Here is a 16,760-nt window from a genome sequence, read left to right on the forward strand (position 1 = left end):
AATAAGCTTCTTGTGCACTTTTTTTAAGTTATTAACGCCTTGTTTTGAATGTCAGGGCTCTCCAGATTCTGGATAAGAGGTGTGGAGCTACTTTGAGCTGGATAACGGTGGAAAAAGCAATTTATCAGGCAAATTATGTGTCTGAAGGGTGTTTGGAAAAACTGTTAAATTTTCTGGATCTCGGAACGCTGTGGGAGAGCGCAGGTGTGCTATTCATCAAAGGTAAGAACTTTTATCATGATTTACTACAACAAAAGTCCATTTTACACAAGAGTTCTCCCTTAACGATGATAGCCCAAACTTAAATACAGTATATGAATATACAGGGGTTGGACAATGAAACTGAAACACCTGGTTTTAGAGCACAATAATTGATTGTGGTGAGGGACAGTTCTGGTGGAAACAGGAGAGTTGAGGTGCACATTGAATTCTGCCGTGATTTGATCAGCCGTGGTTTTATGTTTTTTGGATACAATCCGGGTTAGCACCCAAACATCCCTTTCAGACAGCTTCCTCTTACAGCGTCCACAGTTAATCCTGTTGGATGTGGTTGGTTCTTCTTGGTGGTATGCTGACATTACCCTGGATACCGTGGCTCTTGATGCATCACAAAGACTTGCTGTCTTGGTCACAGATGCGCCAGCAAGACGTGCACCAACAATTTGTCCTCTTTTGAACTCTGGTATGTCCCCCATAATGTTGTGTGCATTGCAATATTTAGAGCAGAACTGTGCTCTTACCCTGCTAATTGAACCTTCACACTCTGCTCTTACTGGTGCAATAATGTGCAATTAATGAAGATTGAACACCAGGCTGCTCCAATTTAGCCACAAAACCTCCCACACTAAAATGATGACAGGTGTTTCAGTTTCATTGTACAACCCCTGTATGTGTATATGAATGTGTGTGTTGGTGTGTGTATCAGTGTGTGTACCTCCATGGTGTAGTTGGTGTGCTTGTTATCGAATATGAGCGACTCCTGGATGACCTGGTGATCTCCCTCCAGTCGGTCTATGTTGGTTTTGTAGTTGATGATCATGCTCTCGTACTGCTTCAGCTGATTCATCTGATCCTCCAGAGTACCGCCGGCGTCCACCGAGCTGTGCAGGATCTCCTACAGCACACAAACATTAACCACAACATTATCACCACCTCCTTTTTTCCATAATCTGCAGTTCTCTGGATACTTTATTATTCTCCTCCTTCTTTCACCCTGATATTCAATAGTAACTTGCTCAGATCAATTTAACTCAGTTTTCAAGACTTAAATGTTACACAGAGTAAATAAGTGAACTGAACTTCAGTCAATTCTTTCTTTTATTAAACTTTACTTAATTTATTTTTACTGAATCAATCCTTTCTTTTAGTAAACTTTACTTCATTTATTTTTACTGAATCAATCCTTTCTTTTAGTAAACTTTACTTCATTTATTTTTACTGAATCAATCCTTTCTTTTAGTAAACTTTACTTCATTTATTTTTACTGAATCAATCCTTTCTTTTATTAAACTTTACTTCATTTATTTTTGCTGAATCAATCCTTTCTTTTATTAAACTTTACTTAATTTATTTTTACTGATTCAATCCTTTCTTTTAGTAAACTTTACTTAATTTATTTTTACTGAATCAATCCTTTCTTTTAGTAAACTTTACTTAATTTATTTTTACTGAATCAATCCTTTCTTTTATTAAACTTTACTTCATTTATTTTTACTGAATCAATCCTTTCTTTTATTAAACTTTACTTCATTTATTTTTGATGACTCAATCATTTCTTTTAGTAAACTTTACTTAATTTCTGCATACAATATTACCTAATTACAATTACTTAATTGATACAATATTATACGTAATATATTATAATTCCTGAAATTTAAATATTTTTAGTTAAAACACACATATTTCACTGTCTCAAACACATGTAATACATTCTTTTTAAACGTATGTATCATAAATTATTTGATTAATATTGTATAAATTAAGTAATTGAAATTAGTTAATATTGTGTGCAGAAATGAAGTAAAGTTTAATAAAAGAAAGGATTGACTGAAGTTCAGTTCACTTATTTACTCTATGTAACATTTAAGTCTTGAAAACTGAGTTACATTTATCTGAATTAAATTTACTAAAAAAAAGTGCAGAACGTTGCAAAACTTTTATTTTTTATTTTTTTATTTAATTTCAATTTTTTCCCATTTTCATTAGGACCCCCCTCTATCACTAGTGATGCCCCAACAAACCAGGAGGGTAAAGACTAACACATCCCTCCTCTGATACATGTGAAGTCAGACTCCGCCTCTTTTTGAACTGCTGCTGATGCAGCATTATAGTCGAGTAGCATCACAGTGCTAACGTTCGGAGGAAAGCACAGCGACTGGGTTCTGATACATCAGCTCACAGATGCCCTGCGCCCTCGAACCTGCGACCTCCTGTGCGAAACTTTTTTAAAGTAAATTTTACTCATATTTTTTTTCAGTGTACAATCCACAGATGCTACTGCACTGGTGCCGGTGCTTCACCTCCATGCGAGCCTGTATCCAGGGTCCGATAGAGTTGGCCTGAGCTGCAAACTGCCTCCTCATCCTCTCGTTCAACTGCTGCCTGGACAACTCCTCCCGCAGAGAACTGTCCCTCTGTGGAACCAGCCTCTTCACCTTTAATACACACATATAACACACGATTTAGACAATACACAATTTATTTGTCAGAAAAAAGTACTGTCAGCTTGTGGATACAATCCACTAGTGCATCTTAAAAAAATTATATCATTAAAAAAGTCACTTTATTTCAGTAATTCAGTTCAAAATGTGAAACTCAAATATTATATAGATGTATTAAACACAGAGTGATCTATTTTAAGCGTTTATTTCTTTTATTGTTGATTATAATTATAGCTTACAGCCAATGAAAACCCAAAAATCAGAGGATTATAATATTATATAAGGCCAATTGAGACTTTTGGCAGTACTGTGGGCAGTGTTTCAAGTCCTGCTGGAAAATGAAATCCACATCTCCATAACATTTTTTCAAGTTGTCAGCAGCAGAGGGAAGCATGAAGTGCTGTAAGATTTTGTGGGAAAACAAAACTGCACTGACTTTAAACTTGATAATAAAACACAGTGGATCAACACCAGCAGATGACATGACTCTCCAAACCATCACTGATCATCAGTACATTTTACATTTCATTTATAAATCAAGGGAGCAGAGTCTGGAGGAAGAGTGGAGAGACACACAGTCCAAACTGCTCGAGGTCTAGTGTGAAGTTTCCACCAATCAGTGATGGTTTGGAGAGACATGTCATCTGCTGGTGTTGATCCACTGTGTTCAAGTCCAAAGTCAGTGCATTTTCCCACAAAATCTAATGTGGATTTCTTTTTCCAGCAGGACTTGGCACACTGCCCACAGTACTTCCAAAAGTACCAATTGGTATTATATAATATTCTAATGTTCTGAGACACTGATTTTTGGGTTTTCATAAACAATAAAAGAAATAAACGTTTAAAATAGATCACTCTGTGTACATCTATATAATATATGAGTTTCACATTTTGAACTGAATTACTGAAATATAGTAACTAAAATAAAATTCAAACCTACATGGCCCTTTGTGAAAAAGTGTAATAACTGGTTGGGCCACTCTTAACAGCAACAATCTTTTTGCGACCTGAAATGAACTTGGGTTCTGCAGCAGGACAATGATCCAAAACAGACTAGCAAGTCCACCTCTGATTGGCTGATGAAAAACAAAGTGAACACCTTGGAGTTGCCTCAACTCAGCTGATCGCCAGAGTTATATTAGTTGGTTAAATCCAGTAAAGAGAATTATTTCCTTTCTGAGCTGTGACATACATTTTAAAATAAGATGTAAATCCAATCTAGATCTCATACAACAAAGTGTAAAATATAGATTATAAAGATATTCCACAGATATGTGTTTTTTTTTTTTATCTGTTTGAATCAAGTTAAGCTCAAATAAGCATCCAATCACAGCTATAAATGCTTTACTGACTACAGTACTGTGCAAATGTTTCAGGCACCTGTGGAAATTTTAATTAAAGAAAAAGCTTCTAATCTGTGCAGTAAGTGTTTATTAGCTCAGTAAACCACATTACAGCATTACAATAAATACAAACAACAATTTTACAAAAAGCAGTTAGAGCTTTAACAGCCCTGTTTTCCTTAAAACAACATCTCCTAATCTCTCCTCCTCATCTGAGTTTAATAGAGTTTTATTTCTAGTTCTCATCATATTAATCAACACCTGGTTTGGTAAATTACTGGTAAATTTGTTAAATCAGGTGAGCTGCTGACGGAACTGAACATAATAATATGCACATGCTGGCTGAGGAGCATCCAGGAGAAATCTGGAGAAACTACACTTTGTTCTTCAGCTCGACTCACAGGATAAAATATACTTATAGTTAAAAATGAGAATTCCTTGTTCTGTTTTACTGTATGTATGTTTATTTTGTTATCTGTTTAAATCAAATGTGGTGCTTCCCTGGTGAAAAAAATACTTAATTGTGCTTAAAACATATTGAGAAACGTCTAAGTATGCTTTAAATATACTAACAGTTTTTTTGTACTTACTTAAAATACATTTAAAGTACATTAATATTATGCTTTCATCAAATTTTTCAAATTAAACTTTGATTATAGTTTTTAAAAAGGAAAATATGGTGCATTTAAATAAATAGAATACTATGAAGTATACTTCATACTATCAATATATGTCACGCCTGGCCCTGTTTCCTGTCTGTCCTCGTGCCTGTGTTGTCCCACGTGACCCGTGCCCCTGTGTTCTGCCTGTGATTTTCCATTACCTCATGTCTCATTTGTAGCTCCACCCCTTCCCCAGGTGTTTCCACTCCCAGTGTGTTTCCTGTTTAGTTATATAGACTTCCTCTGTTACTTGTCCTCTGTCGGTCTTTGCACTGTCTCCTGTCGTTTGTCTTCCCGTGTTCCCAGATTTTCTCTCCGTGTTTCTCTCCGTGTCTATCTTAGTTTAATCCTTGTTATTATCCTTGCTCTGTTTAGTTCATAGTCTTGTTTCATTATTCATTTTGTTTTCCTTGTTTAGTCTCCCTATTTGTTTGTAGTATATATTTATCTTCCTGTTTATTCTGTTATTTTCTAGTTCCCTGTGTTTTCCCTAGTTTATTCCCTTGCCCTGTTTTAGTTTATCCTGCCTAGTTTTATAGTCTTCCTGTTTGTTTATCTTTAGTATCTTTAGTATCTCTTGTTTGTTTGTTAGTTTTAGCTCGCCTCTGTTTCTTGTTTTCTTTGTTTCTTGTTTACTTGTTTATTTATATTTATTTAATAAATTTCGCCCTACCTGTGTATACGTCCGCCTCCTCGTCTCTCTGCCTGGGTCAACCCTGACAATATACTTCTAAAATACTTAGTTCCAAATATACTTTTGTACATTTTTAGCAAAGTGTGTTAAAAACAGCCGTTACAATAGTTCACCTAAAATACAAGGTATCATGTAACTTTTTAGAAAGTTTAAAATTAAAGTAAATTTGTAACACAATAAAATTGTAGTACAGTATATTAAAATATATTTTTATACCCAACAAAGTATACTAGAAGTGCGCTACTTACAAAAGACAGGAACAAGAAGCATATCTATTTGTACTCTAATGTAAATATATTTACCATATATTCTTAGTACATTCCTAATATACCTGGTGTATAATAAATAGTGATACAGTTGTAAAAGTCATTAAATGTATTATAATTTTATTGTAAGCTTATTTAAAATATGGGGTTACATACATGAAGTAGTTTAAATGTTTAAATGTTACTTAAATATATGTAAAATAGTTCAATTTTAGTACAGATAAGTACACTTAGCACTATTTAAGTAAGACATTTGAACTATGTTTATACTGTAATTAAAGTATAATAAGTTAATATAAAATATTTGTTCCATTTTAGCACTCTTTAAATATACGGATTAATAATAATGTGGCTACAAGAACACTTTAGTGCACTATAGCATAATAATGCTTATTATACTTTAATCTACTTTTTTTCACTAGGGCAGATATGTGTTTTTATCTGTCAAATAAGCATCCAATCACAGCTAAAAATGCTTTAATTGCTTTGAATATACTGAAAAATGCATCATATATCTATATATAACATTATTATTGCTACATCACTAGATCAAAACTGTGTCTATAGCAGGATATAAACTCTCTCACAGTAAATCCTTCATCATACCTGCTCCCACTTCTGGCTGATCTCGGCGGGGGTGATGCTGCAGTACATGTTGGTGAGGTTGGGGGCGATGCCGTAGCTCTGGGCGATCTTCTGCACCTCGTTATAGATGCTCATAATGGCCTGTCTCTCTGTATCGGCCTCCGGCAGCGTCGCTTTAAACTGGTCATGAGCTCCCATCAGATTCTACACACACACACACACACACACACACACATATATATCATTGCTGTCCAATAAACAACAAGTATCTCAATTTTTGCGGATTTTTTTTTATTTACTAAATAATTTGAAGAGACAAACTGTTTCTTACACTGTGTCAAAATTTCCTGATAAATGAACCAATAGAAATTCTCCAAAATGACTTGAAATAAACTCTTTTTACAATAACTTTCACAAAAAAATTAAGAATGTTTTATCTCTCACCTGTAAAGTTGCCATAAAATGCCATAAAATCCCTTAAACTATTGTCTAGAGGCAGATAATTAAGCTTGATCTAAAGCAACATAACGAAAGATTTGATATGTAAAAGCCACTAAAGGACACGCTTTACACATGCATTTCTGGACAAGCTGAAAGATACAGAACCAGCACTACTGGTGCAAGAATGATAATGTTATACTTTCTATTACAGGTAAAATGATGCATAATGTTGCTTTGTTAAATAGTGCTTGAACAAAGGCCTCATACAAAGATTTTTTTTCAGATGCACACTTTAAACAAAGGGGTATGAGAATCACTGGAAAGATGGCGGAACAAGTGACAAAAGAAACCCACAAATGTAATAAAAAAAGTATTTTCCTTGTTAAAAGTGATGATTAGCACTATATTACCATAGTTTAATGTGTAGTTTCAATGTTTTATGGCCGAATTCTTCAAAACAAGCATAAAACGATCACTAGTAGTTTCAGTAGTCTTAGTAGCTAGCTAGCTTATCTAACTTTCCCGTTCCACCTTAAACGGTGCAACTGACGGCAGGGGCTGCAGCATTTAAGGCGGAACGGAAAAATAAAATGAATGGAAAAAGCGAATCAAAGCTAACAAAGCTAACAGCTAGGCCGATTATCCCACCTGTAGCTGTGATGCTACAACACAAGGACTGTAAAGACTAGCACATGCCTCCTCCGATACATGTGAAGTCAGACTCCGCCTCTTTTTGAACAGCATTACCAAGTAGCATCACAGCGCTAATGCTTGAAGGAAAGCGCAGCGACTCGGTTCTGATACATCAGCTCACAGACGCAGCCTTGTGCTGATCCACATCACCCTAGGAGTGATGAGGGGAAAGAGCGCCATCTACATCTGTACCCACCCAGAGAGAGCAAGACTGGCTGTGCTCTCTCAGGGCTCCGGCAGCTGATGGCAAGCTGCATGACTGGGATTTAAACCGCTTTAGACCGCTGGACCACTCGGCTCCCCAACTCAAGGCTTGTATATGTTTACCTCTATCTCCTCCACACTGTGCACTATGAACATGTCCTGCAGGTCCTCCATCGCTCCCTCCATCCAGTTATTAAACGGAGCAGATCTTTTAGCAAACTCCAGGAACAGCTGATCAATCGTCTCCAGCAGCTTCTCTGTCCTCTTATGAACACACACACACACACACACACAAACAAAACATGCTGCATGAAGCATCAACTTACTTCTATCTATCCACTAAACAGTGAGTTAGATCTAATATAACTGACTAGTGTTATACATATGTACATATACCTCACTGAATATTTACAAAGCAGAGATCCTTTAGTTGCTACCCTATTTACAGGAGCGTCACAATGCTCATTGCTATCTTACACCCCGCCAAACAAAGAGCAGGACAGTTTCCTTTTCTGAGAAGTGTTGAACACGTCCAGGTAGCTGTGCCATTAAAACAGCAATTTGCCAAAGTCAGAGCACAACTGGCTCTTAAAGCGAATGGCAAGTGACACACCTGTGATTGGGTATAGATGTTTTTTTCAATTGCTAAAACACAATTTTGTAAATTAGGATTAGGTTTTATCAAAATTAATTAACATAATTCACAAAACCTCCCAACACCCAAACTGCAAAATATCTCAAATCCTGCACAATAAAGCACTGCAACCAAAACTACATATAACATTATCAAAATTTAATTTTACACCACATAACATACATTTCATACTACATTCATACTACCAGATTTCTGTATGACCAACTACACACTGTTGGCCATAACGAGAAGCATTTTCATCTTTAGTAAGCTTTGCTATGATAATAAAACAGTTCAAATTGTAGAACATTCTTCAGATTGTTCACATGCATACAAATAGTTTCGGACTTTACAATAAGTTCATGTTGATTTTGAATAGCAGTGTTATGAAATGGAAACGTGTGACTTTATATCAGATTGTGTGTCTTATGCAGAGAACCGTTGTTACGACCCCTGGTCGTATTGGTTTTTCTTTGTGTGTCCTCTGTGCTGTTTTTGTTTGGTTTTTGGTTGTAGGACCATGATTGGCCACTGGGGGCGAACTCTACAAAAGGGCAAGAGGAAACCTGACCTGGGAGAGACGTTCAGGGCTCCTCCCCTTTCCTGACCTGGAACAACTTCCTGCTCAGACCAACCTGGCACCTCCATTTTGTATTCTGTGTGTTGCTTTAGTTTTTGCTTCAATATATATTAGCCTTTGGGTAAAGTAGGGGGTGAGTGCCATTTTGTTTGGCTACCTTTTTCTCCTGTTTTGGTGACAGGGAGTCAGGGTAGTTTATGTATTTTGTTTTCTTTATTTTGCAGGTTAAGTTAGTTTTCTGTTTGTTTGTTAGTTGGTTTTTTTGTTATTTTGGCCTATGCTCACTCCTGAAGTCATATTCCCTTATTTTTATCAATAAATTCATCCTGTTTTAATTCATTTTCAGTGTCTGGTGCTTGGTCTGGCAGAGGGTCTGGGGAGAGAGCCCACTCTAATTTTTTGTTACGGCCTGACCCTAGACCGGGTCGTAACAACCGTCTTCAGTGCATTTAATAAGTGCTGCTTTTAATTGGAATGAGTAAAACCCAGGGACACAAATGTGTATTTGAACATGTGATTCACATCACACAGCAATGCAAAAAAAAAGGAATAATATTTATATTTCTTGGTAAATTTTACAGTTAGAGAGTGGAGGGGACAGGTAACAGATGCTATTTTGTCAGTGTTATAAGTAGTTTTTTTTTATCAATGTTTTAATTACACATCTTACTTTTGCAATTAGGTCAATGCACAAGACACTATGATTAATAATAAAATATATTTTAAAGTTATTTTGTGTGCACATTTATACACGTAATTCCTTGGGGACGGAAATGGCACAGTTTTGGCGGAATATGCCATTTAGGGTTTTGAAGACTTAAGAAGAGGTTATACCCTGTGTGTGTCAGTTTTAAAAATTGTGCTACACGTCATTTTATTGTGTTATAAATTGGAAAAAAATGTTATTAAGATAATTACACTTTTTGTACATTATTTGCTCACAGAAAATTGTTGTTATGTGGCGGGTTTTGGATTTGTTCATCATTTGGGGATGCAGTGTGTGTGTGTGTGTGTGTGTGTGTGTGTGTTTTACCTCCAGTGCCTCCCTGCGTTTCTGAGTCAGAGTTCCCAGCTGGTCCCACTGGTCACAGATCCTCTGGCAGCGCTCGTTAATGGTGGCTGAAGCGTGATAATCCAGCTCACTGTGAACACACACATTATCATCATACATTACTCTACATACTTCCGGGAGATAAATACACACACAATATGCTCCACAAGAAGAGAAGAATGGGTGGCTGACTGTTGACTGTTGTCAGGGTTTTAATCAGTCAGTGGCGCACCTGTATTTCCCATCACCAAATTAGAAACACACCAGAAATTTAGCTGAACACACCTCACTTCCAGACCACCACACCCATCAGTGTAGATTTATTACTAAACTCTGATACTATTTTAACAGTGCGGGCACAAGACATGAAAATAGACTGTTGACGGGGTGTAAGATAGCAACAAGCATCGCTATCTATTCCAAATCGAATTGTTAGAGAGCTTAATTGTATATCGAAGCATATTTATGCACAACCCCAAATCGAGAAAAGGTGAGACAGTATGAAAAATGCAAATCATAAAAGCCCCACCCCTAAAGGACACTCTTTACACATGCCTTTCTGGACAAGCTGAAAGATACAGAAACACCAATGAAAGTAAGATTGATTTTAACAAAGTTACACAGTGCATCATACATTTAGAATCATTTTCTTCTGCTCTAAAAGACCAAATGTATTTTATGTTTTTTAAAATATGGGCACTATAAAGGACTTGGAAGGTGGACAAGTGCCATCTTTATGTATTTAACTGAGACTTTTGGGTTGGATGTTGACTAAATTGGGCTAAATTGACTAAATAAAGAATTCAGGTTTGAACGCAAAGTGCAATTCAACATTTTCCTGAACTTTTAAGTATAATTTAATTTCCCTTTATTTGTATATTTATTTTTTATTTAAGTTTATTTTGCTTATTAATTATAGGATTTCTTTTTATTCTAGTTTTGTATTAATTATTTTGTGTGTTTGTTATATAAAAGGCCCTGGTACTGTTACTTAAAGAGACACTAAACCATATATATTTTTCATTAATAGCTGAAATGTGTTCTTTTGAAGTAATAAAACATACCAGTCCTGCTTAAAATTGTTATAAACATTTCCTAACCTTGTAAAAACACTTTTATTTTGGCAATTTCTGCCTCTCAGTTTCAACTGTGCTATTATAGGCGTGGATGATGTTTCTGTGTACTTTGGTACGCAGACACATCACAATATGCAAATCAGTCAATAATCAAAAATTCCCCTGCCCTCCCCCTGCTGATGACGTCCAATCATCTGCATCTCGCTACCGCTATCAGAGACACACTAAACCCATACATCAGCCAGTGCCCATCCCAAACTACCCCTTCCATGTTTAACCCTTTTCAAATTTGAGCTGAGGGTGAAGTCAGATAAAATCAGGGGGTTTAGTGCCCCTTTAAACATGAAACATCTGGCCTGTAAGGTTGTTTGGGCTATAACGAATTATAATTTAAAAAAATATATATATATATAAATAAAATGCTTATTAGTGAGCTTTTGTTTACATTCCACCCCTGTCTCTCTCTGTCCCGCTCGGCATGACTTTAGTTTTCGCCTGTTCTTCTGTGTTCTTAGGCTCCCTACCGCCCAATTCACTAGCCGTAGCAGTGGTAGTGTATTGAACTGTGACCCTGACCACATGGGTTCGATTCCTTGTGGGGAGCAGTGTGCTTTGAGATCAACTGTGCTGCAATTGGGTTCAACAACCCTCTGGGCTGGAGAGCTACTAGTCTGTAGCTTTCCATCCCATTACACTTCATTTTACAAAACAGATTTTTTTTGTGGCCACCACATAATGGCTTGGAAAATATCTGGCCCACAGCCAAACTTAATTGGCGACCCCTGGTGTAGAGTATCAGTGTGAGGCAGGGAGTGTGTGGGAAGTTGTGTTAAACTCGGAGCTGAAGTCATGCAGTGGTGCTTTGGCAGACTCTACTGGACGTGTTAACCTTTCAGGGTCAGTATGTCCATGAACACACACACACACACACACACACACACACACACACAGGCTGGTGTGACGATATAGCCAGGTGCGTGTGTGAAGGTTCTGATAAGCTGACTGTAAATCTCCCAGAGCCACTGATCCACTGATCAGCCCACGGCCAAAGTCCAGCAACACTGATACACCACAGAGAGAGAGAGAGAGAGAGAGAGAGAGAGATTAAGAGAGAGAGAGTGATAGAGAGATAAAGAGAGAGAGAGAAAGAGAGAGAAAGAGAAACAGAGAGAGCGCTGGCAATGATTAGTTACTGATTGTATTGATTAGCTCAGTCACCTTAAATTCAGTGTTTTTTCATAATTTTTAAATGTGAATCATATGGAATTCTCAGTCAGTTTTATGAGGTAGAGTCACCTGAAATTCAGGCTTTCAGTTAACAGCTGTGCTGAACTCATCAAGAGTTAATTACTTGAATTTCTTGTCTCTTAATAAAGTGTTTGAGAGCATCAGTTAAAGTAAAGTAGTGAAGAGGTAGAGTTACAGGTATACAGTGAATAGTGAATATTTGAGTAATGTTCTAATCCAGATTACGAGAAGCAAGAACTACTCAACTAAATAAAGAAAATAAAATAAGGTCAATCAATTCAAAACTAAATTTCAAGAACTTTGAAAGTATCCTCAAGCAAAGTTGCAGTCAGTCTCTCTGATTTAGCTATTTATAGGTTTATATTTGAGTAAAATGAACATTGTTGTTTTATTCTATAAACTACAGACAACATTTCTCCCAAATTACAAATAAAAATATTGTCATTTAGAGCATTTATTTGCAGAAAATGAGAAATGGCTGAAATAACAAAAAAAAAGATGCAGAGCTTTCAGACCTCAAATAATGCAAAAAAAAAAACAAGTTCATATTCATAAAGTTTTAAGAGTTCAGAAATCAATATTTGGTGAAATAACACTGTTTCTTTTTAATCACAGTTTTTTTTTCATGCATCTTGGCATCATGTTCTCCTCCACCAGTCTTACACACTGCTTTTGGATAACTTTATGCTGCTTTACTCCTGGTGCAAAAAAATCAAGCAGTTCAGTTTGGTGGTTTGATGGCTTGTGATCATCCATCTTCCTCTTGATTATATTCCAGAGCTGTATATACATATGCACATTATTACACACACACACACACACACACACAAAGAGAGATACAGGGGTCTGTTTTTAACATGCCATCTAAATTGGTCAGTGATTTAGTGCAGGTACACGAGGACAAAGTCAACTGCCCCTGAACCCACGACGTGTCACACCGCCAAACACATTCCTGCCTGGGCACAGCGACCGGAATTAGACACACACACACACACACACACACACACACACACACACACACACACACACACACACACACACACACACATTCAGAAACCAGCGTGGACAACTCAAGGGCACCTGGCTTACTGTGGTTCATGCCAGTCCAGGACAGATACCAGTCTACTTTCTAACTGCTGAACTGCATACAGCACCAGTCAAAAGTTTGGACACCTTTTCTCATTCAATGTTTTTTATCTATTTCTTCCCTAGTGAAAAACAGTAGATTAAAGTATACTAAGCATTATTATACTATAGTGCACTAAAGTGTTCTTGTAGCCACTTTATTATTAATCAGTATATTTAAAGAGTGATAAAATGAAACAACTTTTTTGTACTTATTATACTTTAATTACAGTATAAAAATAGTACAAAAAGTCTTACTTAAATTGCGCTAAATTGACTTATCTGTACTAAAATTGAACTATTTTAAATATACTTAAGTAGCATTTAAACATTTACACTACTTCATGTATGTAACCCCATAGTTTTTTAATATGCTTACAGTAAAATTATAATATATTTAATGAGTTAGAATTACTACTGTATCACTATTATTATTATACACCAGGTATATTAGAAATGTACTAAGAATGTATGTTAAATATATGTGATCTATTTACATTAGACAACATATATGCTTCTTCTTTCTGTCTTTTGTAAGTAGCACACTTCTAGTATACTGTACTTTGTTTGGTATAAAAATATATTTTTATTTACTGTTCTACAATTTTTAGCATGATACAAATTTACTTAAAGTAAATTAACTTTCTAAAAAGTTACATGATGCATTGTACTTTAAGTGAACTACTGTAACAGTGGTTTTTAACACACTGCTAAAAATGTACATTTTAGAAGTATATTAAAGAATTACATTAAACTAAAAGTGAACTTCATAGTAGTCTATTTTTTAAATACATTATATTGTACTTTTTAAAAAGTATAATCAAAGTTTACTATCAAACATTTGATGAAAGAATAATATTAATGTACTTTTAATATATTATAGGGAAGTACATAAATCTGTAAGTATATTTACAGCATACTTAGACATTTCTCAATGTGTTTTAATTACAATTAAGTATATATTTTTAATTATATTTCACCAGGGTTTATTTAATTTATTTTCTATATTGTATATTAATATTAAAGACATGAAAATAATTAAGGGACACATATGGAATTATGTAGTAAACAGTAAAAAAATGTTGTTCCTCCACATTAATCCCCTGATCTAAACCTGATGAACTGAGATGGTGATTTGAGGTGATTTAATAGGGATGAGCTGGAGCTTCACAGAGTGAAGGAAAAGCAGCAGGAACTGAGCACTGGGATGGCCGTACTTTTGCAATTCAATTTAGAAAATGAGCTTGAAGTTTGGCTTCAGTTTGTTTCCACTAGAGGGCAGTATATGGCCAGTAGTGCATGGGCTGATGTCATATTTGTGAGGGGAAATAATATATATTAAATAAAAATAAAATAAATAATGCATGTGAACTGTATGTTATATGTAGCTGAAATAATGCATTTGAAATTTCTGCATAAGTTTCTTTTATAAAATGTGATCTGAAATAACAACATGAACCCTTGTAAATGTTTGAAAATGTATGTGGTATAACTCTCATTGATTTCAGTCATATTACTGTTGATTGTCATATAGCGCTCTGGAAAAGAGACCACCTAAAAATGATGAGTTTCTTTGATTTTACCAAATTAAAAACCTCTGGAATATAATCAAGAGGAAGATGGATGATCACAAGCCATCAAACCACCAAACTGAACTGCTTGAATTTTTGCACCAGGAGTAAAGCAGCATAAAGTTATCCAAAAGCAGTGTGTAAGACTGGTGGAGGAGAACATGATGCCAAGATGCATGAATAAAACAGTGATTAAAAACCAACCAGGATTATTCCACTAAATATTGATTTCTAAACTCTTAAAACTTTATGAATATGAACTTTTTTTCTTTGCATTATTTGAGGTCTGAAAGCTCTGCATCTTTTTGTTATTTCAGCCATTTCTCATTTTCTGTAAATAAATGCTCTAAATGACAATATTTTTATTTGGAATTTAGGAGAAATGTTGTCTGTAGTTTATAGAATAAAACAATAATGAAAATTTTATTCAAACATAAACGTATAAATAGCAAAATCAGAGAAACTGATTCAGAAACTGAAGTGCTCTCTGTATTATGTAATGTTTATTCATAATTGTCTATAAAGTAGGTCTATTTCCTAAAAGGCAGATGTCCCCGGTCACAGCTTAATTTCAGTGTTTTTTTTTTACTATTTTAATAATATTCTGCATTGTACATTAATAATAAAGTCATCCAAACTATGAAGAAAAACATATGGGTGCCCTATCATACACCCTGTATAAGGCGCGTCATGATGCTCATTGCTATCTTACACCTGGTTAACAGTCTATTTCAATGCCTTGCCCCCGCGCCGTTAAAATAGCGTCAGAGTTTAGGAATAAATCTACACTGATGGGCGTGGTGGTCTGCTAAAAGTGAGGTGTGCTTAGTAGGTTGTAATTGTAGATTGTAGCAGGAAATACAGGTGCGCCACTGACTGATTAAAACCCTCAGCCATCTTAGCCACGCAGGAGCAGCGTGTTCAGCGCAAATCCAGCTTTTAACTCAGCAATAAACAGAATAAAGAATAAAATAACATTACTGTTCCCTTTAATGAGCTGCTGGTGTATCTTCACAGTGTGAACGAGCAGCTCAGTATCTGTCTCTGCTGAGACGCACAAAAGCACCGCTCTGTTAAGATACGAACACGCCAAAGTCAGAGCTCACCCGGCTCTTAAAGGGAATGATGACTGGCACACTGATTGGTTTATTTTCTCGCTATGCCGAAAATTAACCACACCCATCATTAATTAAGATAATTAGTACATGCCTTTTGCGTGTTTTTTAACCCTAACCAAAAATGTGCTAAAATAGGGCCAATGGAAATATTTAGTAAAAAAAAGTGTTAAACCAACAAGAATATGTTTTATATTTTACATTATTCTAAGTACCCAGTCGTGGGCAAGAGGTTTTTACATTAAAAACTCATAATAAGAGCTAAAGATATGTGGTAGGGGTAAGGGGTAAAAAGGGATTGGGTGTTAAACTACGGCACTACTCTTTCATATGGTCTTTCTGTCAGATGTATCATTATGTACAGATGGCTGCTGCACCAATGCAAAAAATCCAGTTATATCACCCCATCTGTTAATGCCTGTACCAGCCGCCTATTAATTACTGTGTTCAGTGCAAGATTTTCTTATTGCATGCTGAGCTCTGCGTGAGCTTTATTATGTACCTGTCAAGTAAAGCATATTCCAACAATAAACTGACCTCCAGGTTAAATATACAAAAGCACTTTTTAAATGATTTCATTTATTAAGAGAAATCTGATTACTGCCAGACCTGTAAAATCAAGAAATCACTTAAATAGAACCTGTCTGACAACATGAAGCAGATTACATTATTATTATACCCCCATCTGAAGAAACTCAAAACCAAGTCATTGATCATCTATCAGTCTGGAAAAGGTTATAGAGTCATTTCTAAAGCTTTGGGACTCCAGAGAACCACAGTGATTCATTATTATTCACTAATGGAGAAAACAT

General features: G+C 35.7%; 1 protein-coding gene across 3 annotated transcripts in view; it reads right to left on the reverse strand.

The window, feature by feature from the left end:
- Positions 1-16,760, reverse strand: part of LOC107197345 (alpha-actinin-2-like) — a 64,055-nt gene that overhangs the window by 8,750 nt on the left and 38,545 nt on the right. For all 3 annotated transcript variants that reach the window (XM_049464551.1, XM_049464552.1, XM_049464553.1), the window contains exons 13-17: positions 9,796-9,904; positions 7,672-7,812; positions 6,232-6,414; positions 2,520-2,654; positions 935-1,114 (exon numbers count right to left, since the gene is read on the reverse strand). In XM_049464551.1, coding sequence (XP_049320508.1) covers positions 935-1,114; positions 2,520-2,654; positions 6,232-6,414; positions 7,672-7,812; positions 9,796-9,904 — 748 coding nt within the window. The remainder of the gene's footprint in view (positions 1-934; positions 1,115-2,519; positions 2,655-6,231; positions 6,415-7,671; positions 7,813-9,795; positions 9,905-16,760) is intronic.

This window comes from Astyanax mexicanus, chromosome 15, assembly GCF_023375975.1.
Source record: "Astyanax mexicanus isolate ESR-SI-001 chromosome 15, AstMex3_surface, whole genome shotgun sequence".
Taxonomy (NCBI): Eukaryota; Metazoa; Chordata; class Actinopteri; order Characiformes; family Acestrorhamphidae; genus Astyanax; species Astyanax mexicanus.